Raw genomic sequence first — 13,910 nt, 5'->3', positions numbered from 1 at the left:
TTCTGGCGCGCAGGAGGCTCGGCTTGGGGTCGCGCGTTGGGGTTCGCAGCTTATTCATATATGCATCGGAGGGCGTGCGCAATCGCGCGTGAACAGGGTTGGGGTGTTTTGGGAAAGAGCAAACAGGCCGCTATAGGCTAGGCGGGAGGCGTTCCAGGGGACCAGAACAGAGAAGACTATTGACACGGCGGGTGTGATGTCAGGAGGAGGTGCCTGGCGCTCAGGACAGTCGAGCGACAAGCATGCGACCATTAGCTCGACACTTTGCAGCGACGCGCTTTGTTGTTCTGAGAAAGTTCCCGAGCTAGTGGAGCTGCACGACCGCGCCAAGCCTGCCTCCGAGCTCCAGGCACGACAGCTACGCAACCTCACCGTCGCCGCCGCCTCAACAACCCCAACAACCCCAGAGGAGTAGAGCGACATCAGCACGCAGACACATACATACACCAGGCGGCGTCTTCTCTTACAACAAATACCCCCACGACCCACCCTTGACACACCATGGGCGGCTTCGACTTCTCCAACCACAACCGCAATGCGGCCCTCCACGCCCAGGGCATCCCGCTGCCCAAGGCGACGAGCACAGGAACAACCATTGTCGGATGTCTCTTTGACGGCGGCGTGGTCATCGCGGCAGACACACGAGCCACCAGCGGCCCCATAGTAGCAGACAAGGTACGCTCGTCCCCGCCAGACACACGCAGCAATCGCCATGGAGACAGGTCTGACATGTGCCGCAGAACTGCGAGAAGCTCCACTACATCTCCCCTCACATCTGGTGCGCCGGTGCCGGTACCGCTGCAGACACCGAGTTCACCACCGCCATCATCTCGTCGAACCTCGAACTGCACGCCCTCTCCACGGGCCGCAAGCCCCGCGTCGTTACCTGCATGACCATGTTGAAGCAGCACCTGTTCCGCCACCAGGGCCACATTGGCGCCTACCTCGTCATTGCGGGCGTCGACCCCACCGGCGCACACCTCTTCACCGTCCACGCCCACGGCTCCACCGACAAGCTGCCGTACGTCACCATGGGCTCCGGTTCATTGGCCGCCATGTCCGTCTTCGAGACACAGTGGAAGCAGAACCTGTCGCGGGACGAGGCCGTCACACTCTGCGCAAACGCCATCGAGGCAGGTATCTGGAACGATCTGGGTTCGGGTAGCAACGTGGACGTGGCCGTCATCACAGAGGAGAAGACGACATTGATGAGGAACTACAAGACACCAAACACCAGGCAGCCCAAGCAGCGCAACTACAAGTTCCAGCGGGGAACCACGGCGGTGCTCAACGAGAAGATCATCACAAAGGAGGAGATTAGCAAATACGTTACCGTACATGAGCTCAAGGACGGCGACGTAGCCGGAACGGCCGAGACCATGGACATAGATTCGTAGGGGGTGCGTAGGTGACATGGCGTTACGAACATGAATGTGTACTATTACACCGCAACGGGGTCCCAGACGGACCGCCTCAGCCGGATAGCTACAAGGCAATATGATGACGATCAATGAACCACTTCAGACGTGCAGAGCGAGTATCCAACGGACATGATGTTCAGTCATGGCATCTTTTTGAGTATTACGCTACCCTAACAAAACAGAATGGATCCCATCTACGTCCTTTCCCGTCGTGCACCTGTCATCTCTACATTGAATTGTCTAACGACACCTCTTCTCTACAATGCCAGCACCATGTTCCTCGTACTCCTTCCTCGAAATCCACAGCTGGTGGAAGCTTCCCAGACTAGCCAGTATACTGCCGCCAATCCAGGCGGCGTACTTCCTCTCCACCACGCTACCGGGCGCAATGAGCTTGTTCCTGGTGCTGGGGTAGATGGCATTGATTTCGTAGTTGAGGCGTTCGTTGAATTTGTAAAGGAGCGTCGAGCCACCTGTGACGACAATGTTGGAGAGGAGAAGAGGGCGCTGGTCTGCGTCGACTTGCTGGACTGCGGCCTGGACGAGTCTTGGGATGGTCTGCTCGGGCTTCGGGGCGGCCATGGTTTCGCTGGGGAGAGCGGCGCTGTGGTCAAAGAGGCCTTCTGCTGCACGGAACCTCTCGATTCCAAAGACTTGGTTCCAGCCGTCGGGCATCTCAAAGGGTCGGCCGGGCATGCTCTTTGCGAGCTCTTCGTTTGTGCTGAAGCGGCCGGGGCCGGGCCAGACTTCTACGACCGACTCCTTGAAGGACGTGAGAATGCGCTCTTCTTCGTTCAGACGGAACGAGTCGGTGGGTGGTGTCTCAAACGTCTTGTAGGTTGCTTGGGCAGGTTGACCGGCGTCGACGGGCGTTTTGCTCTTGACCATGTAGTGTGGTATCAGTGGTACTTCGGGCTGGGCTTGCTTGAACGACGTTCGTATCTGGTCCGAGACAAAGTTTCCTGCCAGAGGCGATTTCTGTACGCCCTTTCGCAGCACCATGCCATCGAGCACAGGCGTGACCGATGTATGCGACGCGCCAACGTCGATGATGATGCCCGACGCTTTTCCCGATGCAAAAGCAGCCAGCACACCCGTCTTCTGTAGGAAGAAAGCTGGCGTGCCCCAGTCCTCCATGGCGATTTCAATGTACTTTTCCCGTGCCTTTGCGCTGTTCCAGCCTGGTTCTGTGACGAGCAGTGGGCTGTCTTCCAGTGGCTTCTCGTTGTTCTCTAGCGCATCCATGTCCACGTCCATGCCCTCCCCGTTTTCATTCTCACCGTTGCCGTCGTTCAGCCCGTTTTTCGCAGGGTCGGTCGCTTTTGCGCCGGTGAGTCGGCTCGTGATCGCATACTCCCACAGCTTAGTCGCGGTGTCCCAGTCCTCTACTATGCCGTCCGAGCCCCAGTAATTCTTAATGTCCAGGCCGCCGACCGGTGCATGTATCGCATTTTCGCCAAAGAGTTGTTCGCCGGAGGAAGTCTGGCCGTAAAAGGAAGGGCAGACGGACTTGGGCACGTCCTCGCCAGCGAATCCAGCGCGTACGGTCGAGTATCCGGGGTCTAGAACGATCGCAGAGACCTCATCTATAGATGTCAATCAGTATGCGCCGCGCCTGAAGCTTGGTGGAGCTTCGCGTACCTCCAGCGTATTCTCCTGCAGCAGGTGCGGTCGATGAGTTGGGGATGTTCATCGCGCGCGATTATCGGAATGCGCAAGTCGCGGTAGAAGGTCGGTGGTATAGTTGAATGTCAATTGACGCGTGATTATCCGTCTCTGAGACTCTTCGGGCGTTGTGGTCGGGGGGCCGGGTGCTGGTGTTGGAGAGCAGCTGTCGCCAGACGCGAACTCCAAAAGTTGAGGTTGCGGACCTGCCTGGCCTCTGTCACCGCACCTGTCCCCCGCGCCTCCACTCCGCATAAGTCGGCGACGTACATGCATAGCCTTTTGAATACCAGAAGATGAAGAGATAGCCTAGGCGATACCATGGTGCTCAAATTCATTCGCCAGCTCTACGCGCTGGACACCCTTGACACCCGCTTCGTTGTTCCGGCCACCGCACCCCCGAAAGAGGCGCTCGAAGAGGCCAAACTTGATCCCGCCGGGCCAGTACCAGTCAAAGATGGTCGAGACGGGAGCAAGAGCCTAGAAAACCGAAGCCATCCCCCACTATGGAACACGCCGGAATTCTACTTCTACTACGTGGCCATTCTGACGAGCGTGTTCTTCATGTTCAAGTTAGTGCTGGATGTGTCTCAAGGTTCGTGCAGCGTAGCAGACAGAGGGTAGATCATCCTAATGTTCTGTAGAATCTCACCCAAACTATTCAAAGTTCGATCATCTACTGTCCGATGGTTGGATTCCTGGACGCAAAGTGGTATGTCACATCGTTGGCTATCACATGCCATATGCTGACTTTCCAGGACAACACTGATGCTCAATACGGCGGTTTCCGTCAGAACATTCCATACCTTTTTATCGTTGTCTTACTTCATCCTGCCTTGCGCAAGGCCTATGATTCGTTCTGGAGAGCCGACACGTATACTCAAGTGCGCTCTTCAACAGGCACCGGAGGCCTTACCATGGGCTTGACACCCAGTGCTGCTGCAGATGCCCGCATGAACCAACGCGTTTCCTTTGACCTTCTTTTCGCCGCCGTCTTCCTTGCTGCTCTGCATGGCTTTTCCGCATTCAAGATCCTCGCCATTCTATATGCCAACTACTGCATTGGAACCAAGCTTCCTCGGAAGTATGTACCAGCTGCCACATGGATCTTGAACGTAGGCACTCTGTTTGCGAACGAGTTCTCGGATGGATACTCATACGCCACTATCCTTGGAACTTTCATCCCATCAACGGTGTCCGAGAAGGGCCAGCCAACATCTAACTTTGGTCAAACTCTCGACAGCTACGGTGGCCTGATACCCCGTTGGGAAGTTCTCTTCAACTTCACCATTCTCCGTTTAATCAGCTTCAATCTTGACTATTACTGGAGTCTAAACAACCGCACTAGTAGTGCCCTTGAAGTACTTTACCCGCCCTGCCTTAGTTCGATATAGCTAATAACATCAAGAAGAAACAACTTGACCCTTCCAACCTCTCCGAGCGGGACCGGGTCACCATATCCGCTAAACCTACTGATTACACGTTCCGCAACTACTTCGCCTATGCCATGTACTCGCCTCTCTACCTTGCCGGGCCCATTATCACTTTCAATGACTACATCGCCCAATGCCGGTACAAACCTCATACCATCACCGCCAGGCGAACCACACTCTATCTTGTTCGTTTCGTCGTTGTCTTGCTCACCATGGAGATCATGATTCATTACATGTACATGGTCGCCATCTTCCATGCCAAACCCGACTGGTCTCAGTACACACCAGGCCAGCTTAGCATGCTGGGTTTCTTCAACCTGAAGCACATTTGGCTCAAACTCCTCATTCCATGGCGCTTCTTCCGTCTCTGGTCGCTGATGGATGGGATTGACCCTCCCGAGAACATGGTCAGATGCATGTCTGACAACTACTCCGTCATGCAGTTCTGGCGCGGGTGGCACCGCAGCTTCAACAAATGGAGTTTGAGATATCTCTACATCCCGCTAGGCGGTAGCAAGGGCGAAGGTATATGGGGCAAGGCGAGGGCAGTTGGAAACTATCTCGCTGTGTTTACCTTTATCGCGATTTGGCACGACATTCAGCTTCGATTACTCATGTGGGGGTGGCTTGTCACGCTCTTCGTTCTCCCAGAGATTATCGCTTCGTACATCTTCCCCGCGAAGAAGTGGAAAGACAGTCCGCATGCGTATCGCTGGCTATGCGGTGTTGGTGCTGTGTTTGAGATCTTGATGCTCATGACAGCTAATCTCGTTGGCTTTGCGCTGGGAGTTGACGGTGTGAGAGACTTGATTCGTGGCATCGTGGGGACATGGTCTGGCTGGATGTTCCTGGCTACGGCTTGTGGCGCGTTGTTCACTGGTGTGCAGTTCATGTTTGAGTGGAGGGAGAATGAGAAGAGGAAGGGAATCAAGATGAAGTGTTAGACTCGGGCAGTCTATTCGATTGGTTGTATAGATAGGTGTTATTACAATTAACTTTCCAGTTTTACTCTCGACTGGTGACCTCTGGAGATCTTCACAAGGCTCGTGCTCTTCTCGACATTGTTCCCGCTCACGTGGTGATGCAGCATTTCGTGTCAGCAGCCAGACGCTTGTGTCATTCCTTAGAGCCACGCCAAAGAGGCCCTCGAAAAGGTCGAGACAGTCACTAAAAGAGCAAAAAACCTACATGTAGTAAGGAAATTAATGGGCTGGTCGCGCGATCATGTTGAAGCATGGTGGTTGTGAATCTTACGAGCGCGGGCAAAAAGACGGAGCAAAAAGGTGCAAAAACAAAGTTTCGAACCCACGAAGGGTGAGTGTTTTCCAAAGATTAGGTAAGTGCAGTGTTGTGCGGGACTCGCGGTCACTTCTGGTAAAAGGCAAGAAATGAGTTCGTACAAATCCTCGCACTGCACATCAGTATTCGCCGAATATTAGCTATATATACCGAGCAAGACTCATTGTTGATGGCGGTGGGGTTGGTCTTGGCCGTCGACACTAATGGAAGCGAGGGCCAGTGCAGGCGGCGAAACCCACGGTCGCAACGACGACTGAAGCGCTGGCCCTGCGCTGCTGCCTGTGCGGTCGCTGCTCGAGTCGTGCGACTTGCTCCATTCGCGCAACTCTCGTGGTTCGGCTTGCGGTCTTGTCGCGTCTCGAGTTGGCATGAAGTCGACGCGCATTGAGGCACGGAAAAGGGTGAAGGAGGTGAGAGGGCGACTGCCCCGCGCCTGATTTCTGAGGGGTTGACAGCTTTGTGGCGGCACACGTGCCCCGTCATCAGGGTCGCTCTAGACTGCAGACTTACCCGTTTGTCCACATCAGTTCCCGTCAACAACGTTTGTATACCATCTTCCAGTAAGAGGTCAACAACCGTTCAACCAGGCCCTACGCTTGATTCATCAATGCGCATCCAAAGTTTCTCACTTGATTTGTGAGTAATGCAGTCATGCCAGGCCGTCGTCTCCAGCTGGTTTCAAGTGCGTAACATCATTTAGCCTAGCTCTTTGATCTTTCTTTTTTCTTGGAACTGCATCTTCATCTGCAAGCTCAAGAATCTTCGCAATGCTATTGTCTAGCCGCGCCTTGCGGGCGCTTGTACAGAAAATAGGGACCTTGAGTCTGTTTGAACAACTGAGAGGATCATTCGTAGATTCTCGCTCAGTAACCTTGTTGAAGCGCGAGCATTCCACAACACCTCGCTCTGTACTGTATCCCCTATTCCCCTTCAGACTGGTTTCATGCCTTTCTCACTTTACAGCACGGCACATGTTCAATCAATAGACTTCCTATCTTGTTCTTCACAAACGAGCGACTAATATCACACGCCACGTCTCGCCTCACGAGAGGTTCGTTGGACTACTCACCATGTACAGCATTACCAACAGACGTTTCACTCACAGCAAACACTTCAAGTCCACCGCAACACGATCGCATGCCCTCAAAACTGCATCCGCATACAAAGAGATATGCGAACACACAACCCAGTGGCCTGATCTGGCGAATCTCGGTCCAGGTCTATTTCTATATCTCTGTCTTTGGCTTTTCATTTCATCCACATCAAATTTCTGTGTATAGACGTCTTGCCTACGTTTCGACACGACCTGACTCAATACGCAGCTACATTCTCACCATCCTGGGTCATGAGAAGCTACGTGCTCAAGACGAACTCTTAGCATTGTTTCCTTCTCCACTTGGTGTTATTCGTTGAGATGTTTGTAGTTCTGCGCCTGAGGCAGTTTGATGTTTCATCCCACGTTCCTTACTCTAGGCCCAGTCCGCGTTTCACTCCGCATATTCTCATTAAAGGCAGTCGCGACCATGATATCTGAACCCCGCAGATCGATCTCCTTCACTGTTTGTCGTCGTTGCCTAAATGGCGCTGGCGCGGCCCCAAAGACACTAGCGTGGGCAGGTACAGGTACCGAAACAGCACATAGTCGTCAACAGCACTTACTGCGCTTCCTCTTTAACACCCAATACAGTCTCTACCGCTCCCTTTGGCTCACAGCTTCCCAATTCTGACCCAGACGGTCACTCTTTCCTTTCTTCAACTGCAGGCAGTCAGTCGCTCATTTCTCATACCCATACCTGCGCGGTGCCTCACTCCCAGGTCTCATTCAAACACTCCACAACATTGGCACAAACAGCAGCTTTTCGTTGTATACTCAGCTCAAACATTCTATAACATTCGCTTCATCATCGCCATGAAGTCCATCGTTTTGGCGAGCGCTCTGGCAGCCGTCGGTCTTCTTGTGGGCTCCGCGAGCGGACGTCCTCTCAGTAAGTTACGAGAACAATCAACAGCACATTCCCTCTAACAAGCTGTGGAACACAAGCGCAAGCTCGTCACCGAGGTAGTATATGTCACTGAGACGATCGCTGAAGCTGTTGTCTACGTCAACGAGGCCGGCGCACCTTATTCGACCACAACTTCGGCGATACTCACCAGTGCTTCCTCCGTAACTGTAGCCCCAACTACAGCTGAGGCAGTGCTTCAGAGTTCTGAGCCAGCTCCCTTACCTATCCCATCGGAAGAGCCGTCGTCTACATTCTTTTCACCTTCAGCGGAACCTACTGCTGTCGATGTCCAGGATGCGACTATGACACAGGCGCCCCCCTCTACCACTTCCGAAGCACCGTCTGTGGCACCTGCTCCCACACAAGAGCCTGAGCCCGTACCTCAAACATCACCTCCAGCTGTCGATTCCCCTGTCGACACGGCGACTTTCGATGCCCTGCCTCTAGGAATAACTTGGGATGCCTACACTGGGTCTGCCAACTGCAAGACTGCGGATCAAGTCGCTAGCGAGTTCAGTAGGATGAAGGACTACAAGGTGATCCGCATATATGGCATGGACTGCAACCAGATTGCGCTTGCGATCCAGAACGCCATCAAGAACGGTCAGAAGCTTATGGGCGGCGCATATCTAGATACCAGTGGAGGCGGCGAAGACCTCAGCCAGGTTATCCAGGCCTACAAGAGCGCCATTGATCAGTATGCTGGCGGCGATTGGAGTGTTATTCAACTCTTCGCAGTCGAAAACGAGCGCGTCAACGAGCACAGAATGACATCCTCGCAAGTCGTCGACGCCATCAATCGTGGTCGCACTCAGCTACGAAGCGTCGGCTACAACGGTCCTGTGGGCGCAGTCGAGACTGCACCTGCTATGATTGACAATCCTGCCATCTGTGGAGCTTCAGATGTGGCCATGGTCAACATCCACGCCTTCTTCGACAGAAATACAAAGGCCCAGGATGCCGGTCCATTTGTCAAGAGCCAACTCGAGCGCGTGAAATCCGCCTGTGGTAGCAAGCGCGTCATCATCACCGAGTCTGGTTGGCCTCGCCAGGGTAATACCAATGGCGAGGCCATTCCTTCACCTGACAACCAGCGTATGGCTCTCGATTCGATTCGCTCCTGTTTCAACGGCGACATGTTCCTTTTCAGCGCCTTCGACTCGGGGTGGAAGGCAGACACCGCATCAACCTTTAACTCTGAGCGTTACTGGGGTGTGATCGAATAGCTGTCCTAGATGGAGACAGCATAAATTGCTGGAATGATATCGCGGACTGCGTCTTGCGACATGCATCTCCCAACAAGCAAAACTGCGCGCTCATCACTTCTGCCATCTTTCTTGCCGACGTAGCTGCGGCCTAGCGCTGCGCAAGCGTGCGTGCAAGATTATTTCTGGTGTTAATATGCTACGGGTATGAATACGAAGAACATGCGTCATGTAACATGGATAACATGATATCAAATGAATGAATCTTTTACATTGATTGTGTAACATGACCTGTGCGTGTGCTACTTGTACGACTCTGCGATGTATGGCTTCCGATGACTAACGGCAATAATGCTTCACACATGGAACGTATAGACTCCAGATGTGACGTCTTGATTCTACTGTCTACTGCTAACCTCTATATTTTTATATCATCCCATCTAGTACCCCAAATCCGCCGCCGTCTCCTCCAGCGCCTTGACGAGCCCATCCAGCGTCCCCTTGATCAACCCCCCATTCACCACAACCCTGAAGAACTTGCCCTTCTCCCCCGGCGCAAAGTCAATCATGAAGCCTCTACTAATAAGCTTATTAGCAATCTCAGCCGTCGCCTTACTATTCGCATCCGCGTCTTCCCCCAGTTTCCCTCCCTTGGCATAATAAAAGCACACCTGCAGACACGGTAACGGCTCGGGACTGATAGTCTTGAAGTTGCCACTCTCTTTTAGTTTTCTCAAAAGATACTCTCCGTTGTCGTACCCACGCGCTACCAAGTCGCTAAAGTGCTGCGCGCCGTAGTATTGTAGTGCCAGAAACATTTTGAGCGAGTCAGCTCGACGACCGCATTGCGGCGTTAGATCCGCAAGGTCGTAGATATCCGCTGCATCAGTACCCGGTGCGTTGTGGAAGAGGTAGCCAGCGGGGAGCGTGAGTGCGCGGTAAAACGTATTCATGTCGCGGCCGAGAAGGAACGAGCATGTCATGGGCACGCCGAGCATCTTGTGCGGGTTGACGGTTATGCTGTCTGCGAGCTCAGCGCCTTTGAGGCGTGACTCGCGGTACTGGGCGTTGAAGACTACGCTTCCGCCCCAGCTACCGTCGATGTGGAACCAGAGGTTTTGCGCTTTGCAGATCTTGCTGAGGGCGGTGAAGGGGTCAAAGGAGCCGAGGACGGTGGTTCCGGCTGTTGCGTTTAGGAAGAAGGGCGTTTCGCCCCGGTCTCTGCTTTCTTTGACACAGCGTTCGAGTTCAGAGGGGATGATGCATCCGCGGTCGTCGACTGGGACGGAGATCACGTTCTTGGAGCCGAGACCAAAGAGGTTGGCTGCTTTCTCGACCGAGTAGTGGCCGTGGGCTGACGTGAAGATGGTGAATTTGTGGGATCCGTTGCCCTCCGTTTTGGTTTCGGGGTACAGAGTGTTGCGGGCAATGACTATGGCGGAGCTGTTTGATCCACTGCCGCCCGGTTGGGAGATGCCTCCTGAAGTGGAGGAGGGAAGGCCAAATAGCGAGGCCAGATATTTCGTAGTGCGTTTTTCGACAAGCGTCAGGACGGGTGAGACTTGGTATACGTGTGACTGAGTGTTGTTAGTCGTCTCGCCTTCATATAGTTCCGAGGGTAAAACATGCGTTGGTGTTCAACACCGCCAACAACAGCTCGCTGACTACTCCTACAGCATTTGTACTTGCGTACAGCTTATCAAGGAACCCCTGATCCCATGTGTTTACAGAGTACTTCAACACACGTCCCACAATCTTCACCAGCCCATCTTTACCGGCTCTCTCATCACTGATTTCCAGCTCTTCTTTGAGGATGGATTCGAGCTTCTTCGGTGGGTGATGCTCGACTAATGCGGTTCTGGGCCCGCCACCTTCAATCTTCAGTCCGTGGCCGGTGTGTTTTGTAGCTGCATCTTCGTCCGCGGAACGGATGAAGGGTATTATCAGCTCTTGAACGGCGTCGAGGAGCTGTTTGTATCATCAGCAGGCATCTCTATAGCCAGCCTTGAACTTGGTTGGTACGTGATGGTGTGATGAACGAGCCGTGATGTGACCTCGGGAGTTCAGGTTGTTCGGAATATTGTCGGAATGCACTTCCGAAACACTTACGTCTTTGACTTCATCCGCCCGATTGAGTGATTTTTCTTCATGTGCGTGAGACATGTTGAGGTATGCACAGATTACGACAAGGTGCACAAACGTTGTCAGGAAATGAGTTTTGTCAAGCAATCGAATTGTCTCCGTAGTCAGATGTAAGACGACTGCGGGAAAAGTCACACTCTACAAAGAAGATTGCGAAGAGATCGGCGTTAGCGCCGACTAGGGACAATGACGAACATGGAGTCATCGATTGTGTCTACTCGGGGTATAAGCGCCCACATTCCGAAAAGGAAAAGGTCCTCGTGCAAATAAGCCACTAAAAGGTATCTAGAGTCGTCGAATCAGAACTATGCGTACTCAGGACCCACCCTGCTTGAAAAACGCCGTTTTTACATGCCCACATATTCAGGAACCGTGCTAACCATATAAATCCGTGTACAGAAACGCGATGGGACTGTTATTACGCCACAAGGCTCTTTGCCTTGCTACTGCTTCCGCTGCTGCCTGTTGTTTGGCTCCCCTTCTTCGGCTTCTTGCCGTCCTTCGCTTGCGCAGCCTTGGCAGCTGCATGTTTTTGCCGGGCCAATTCGATGGCCGTCAGGTGTCTTCCCTGTCGATGGTTTTGCGGTGGTGTCGCATCGCCGTTTGATTCTGGGAAACTCTGGAAACCATCGTTGCCGGCTGTATAACGCGATTGTGTGACCCAATCACCGCGTTTGCGTTTGTATAGGTCCATGCGCCAGTTTCGCCAGACTGCGCGACCTACAAAGGATTCGCGTAGCGAGTTCTCGTTCTCGGCTAGCTCTTCAGCAATGCGCTCGCGGATGAAGGCGAGGCCAGCTGTGCCGTGCCATATGGCGTCGATGACATGCGACGCGGCAGGGTCAAGTGCAAGCTCACCAATCCTTCCGTAGAACTGTTGTATCATCTTTCGTCGGAAAATGACAGACGCATTCTTAGACATCAGGGCTGCCTGCAGCGTCCGCGACGCTGTAGAGTCCCGGGCAAGCTGGACGGCGAGTTCGGGAGAGAGATTGGCAAGGGAGTCAAAAACAAGCCGACCAAGGGGTCCATCGACCGTCATCATGGTTTGTGCCAAGAGCGAACCGTGTACCTTTTCCGGCGAATGCTCGTGTTTAGCACGGGGCTTGCCATCGTCCTCACTGAGTTTGAGAATGCGTGTGACTTCGAAGCCGTTGGAGCCAGCATATGCAGTCTCGAGCTGAGCCTTGATGGGCGAGCAGTCAATCTCTCGAGCCACGCATCGCTCGATGAGGGTCTTGATGACTCCTGTCCGACCGCGTTCTACCAGGCTGGGAATTTGGTCCACGATCTGGCGCATAGCCTCTTCTAGGTCGTCCTTGCCAAGTCGTTCCAAGATCTTTCCAACCACGTACGCCGCAATCTCGTTGCGAGCCAGCGTGCCCATCCGCTCCTTGAAGAATTCTCCGTAGATGGACTTGAAGACCTTTCCGGGCGCATTCTCGATGATGACTTCCAGTAGTCGGGAACCGATAGTGTCGTACACGAGCCCATTGATCAAGATGGCGCTTTCCGTTCCCTCGGCGATAGGGTTGTCGGGCAGTAGTCGGTGGATGATGGACTTTTCGTCCTTGGCCCGCGACTTGCCAAAGTGGCAAAGTTCCAGCTTGAGCAGCAGTTGCAGGGTGGGACTGCCGAGTGGGTGCGTGGTGAGAGTGCGGAGGTAGTGAGACTCGATTCCGGAGACACTCTCGGTAATGACCTTCTCCAGCGCTTCCGAAAAGCTCTCGGGGACGGCTCTCTCTTCCAACAACCGTTCTTGCTCTTTCTCTGCGCCTGAGACGGTGACCTTTTCCTTCTTCTTGCTCTGCATGGCCGATTTGTTCTGTTTTTCTAGCGGCGCGCCCGACAAGATGACTAGCAGCACGCGCAGTACATGCGACGCATATTTGTCTGTCATCAGAAAGCCCATGTAACCCTCTAGCTCGCCCAGCGTGTATAGAAACAGATTTTCCATGGAAACGAAGACTTGGTTGGGGTCAGAGGACGGCGGTGTGTGCAGATTTTCGGGCTTGGTAGCGGTCTCTTGGGTGACGACAGGCGCAGCTTGTATGAAGAGGGCTTCGCAGCAGTGAGAGGCGAACCGGTTCTGGACGAGGTTGAGGAAGCTGCGATGTGTTAGCATGTTGAATACGGAAAGAGCGACGGTGCACATACTGGCCACTGAACTTCTGGAACAGGCCCTTGAGCTGGTCGGGCGAGGCAAGAAGGATGAGGCGTTCGAGCAGGCGCGACGTCTGGCTGTTGGCCATTTTCAGTTCCTTGCCGTCGGCCTCCTTCCAGACGCTGGTGAGGAAAATGTCGCGGTCTTCCGAAGTGTCGAATTGGTTCAGCTCGAGCATCTCGTCGGCCTTTTTGAAGTACTCCTGTTCCTGCTCGTCGAGCATTCCGTAAAAGGGCGTGGCATCCGGGCGGGCGGCGTCGTGCTCGGAGACATGGTGGGCAGGGTTTTCGGCCTCGAGCTGGTCGATGTCCTCTTTTTTAAACCGCTTTGCACTCGCATCGTCGTCGCCGTCGCGCTTGCGCTTCTTCTGCTCCTCGCGGCGGCCGCGCTTCTTGTGTTCCTTGGGCATGGCGGCTGGCGATGACGGCAGCGGCGCAGGACCGAAAAATCAAAAAGTTTCGCAGCTTCGGCTATTGGGCGGGGAGCGAGATCTGCGGTGCTCTCGCGGGGGTGCAGGGCAGGGCAGGGCGGACAGTAAATAGAGACTGGCGGAACAGGACCGCCTTAGCGGTTGAGAT

At 53.9% G+C, this 13,910-nt stretch overlaps 6 protein-coding genes across 6 annotated transcripts; 3 read left to right on the top strand and 3 right to left on the bottom strand.

Annotated features, from left to right (window-relative positions):
• Nucleotides 1-379: 379 nt before the first annotated feature.
• Nucleotides 380-1,489, top strand: ACET3X_001074 (uncharacterized protein). The gene is made up of 2 exons (XM_069446325.1): nucleotides 380-675; nucleotides 741-1,489. The coding sequence occupies exons 1-2, from the start codon at nucleotides 502-504 to the stop codon at nucleotides 1,395-1,397; spliced, it is 831 nt and encodes a 276-aa protein (XP_069311316.1). The 5' UTR covers nucleotides 380-501; the 3' UTR covers nucleotides 1,398-1,489.
• Nucleotides 1,490-1,661: 172 nt separating this feature from the next.
• ACET3X_001073 (uncharacterized protein) lies at nucleotides 1,662-3,114 on the bottom strand (the record flags this gene model as incomplete). Its single annotated transcript, XM_069446324.1, has 2 exons — nucleotides 1,662-3,007; nucleotides 3,063-3,114. 2 exons carry the CDS (start codon nucleotides 3,112-3,114, stop codon nucleotides 1,662-1,664), a joined length of 1,398 nt encoding a protein of 465 aa, XP_069311315.1.
• Nucleotides 3,115-3,407: 293 nt separating this feature from the next.
• On the top strand, nucleotides 3,408-5,463 carry ACET3X_001072 (uncharacterized protein; the record flags this gene model as incomplete). The annotated part of the gene is made up of 4 exons (XM_069446323.1): nucleotides 3,408-3,681; nucleotides 3,731-3,798; nucleotides 3,845-4,447; nucleotides 4,495-5,463. The coding sequence occupies 4 exons, from the start codon at nucleotides 3,408-3,410 to the stop codon at nucleotides 5,461-5,463; spliced, it is 1,914 nt and encodes a 637-aa protein (XP_069311314.1).
• Nucleotides 5,464-7,727: 2,264 nt separating this feature from the next.
• On the top strand, nucleotides 7,728-9,047 carry ACET3X_001071 (uncharacterized protein; the record flags this gene model as incomplete). Its single annotated transcript, XM_069446321.1, has 2 exons — nucleotides 7,728-7,803; nucleotides 7,846-9,047. The coding sequence occupies 2 exons, from the start codon at nucleotides 7,728-7,730 to the stop codon at nucleotides 9,045-9,047; spliced, it is 1,278 nt and encodes a 425-aa protein (XP_069311313.1).
• Nucleotides 9,048-9,466: 419 nt separating this feature from the next.
• ACET3X_001070 (uncharacterized protein) lies at nucleotides 9,467-11,189 on the bottom strand (the record flags this gene model as incomplete). Its single annotated transcript, XM_069446320.1, has 3 exons — nucleotides 9,467-10,603; nucleotides 10,656-10,994; nucleotides 11,136-11,189. The coding sequence occupies 3 exons, from the start codon at nucleotides 11,187-11,189 to the stop codon at nucleotides 9,467-9,469; spliced, it is 1,530 nt and encodes a 509-aa protein (XP_069311312.1).
• Nucleotides 11,190-11,586: 397 nt separating this feature from the next.
• Nucleotides 11,587-13,741, bottom strand: ACET3X_001069 (uncharacterized protein; the record flags this gene model as incomplete). Its single annotated transcript, XM_069446319.1, has 2 exons — nucleotides 11,587-13,276; nucleotides 13,326-13,741. The coding sequence occupies 2 exons, from the start codon at nucleotides 13,739-13,741 to the stop codon at nucleotides 11,587-11,589; spliced, it is 2,106 nt and encodes a 701-aa protein (XP_069311311.1).
• Between the last annotated feature and the right edge of the window lie 169 nt (nucleotides 13,742-13,910).

This window comes from Alternaria dauci, chromosome 1 (assembly GCF_042100115.1).
Source record: "Alternaria dauci strain A2016 chromosome 1, whole genome shotgun sequence".
NCBI lineage: Eukaryota > Fungi > Ascomycota > Dothideomycetes > Pleosporales > Pleosporaceae > Alternaria > Alternaria dauci.
The sequence above is the reverse complement of the archived record's forward strand: the minus strand, read 5'-3'. Positions and strand labels throughout refer to the sequence as shown.

Coding starts and splice junctions, on each gene's coding strand:
- ACET3X_001074 (XM_069446325.1), top strand. CDS start 502: ATGGGCGGCTTCGACTTCTCCAACCACAACCGCAATGCGGCCCTCCAC. Junction 676..740: donor GCCCCATAGTAGCAGACAAG/GTACGCTCGTCC, acceptor CATGTGCCGCAG/AACTGCGAGAAGCTCCACTA.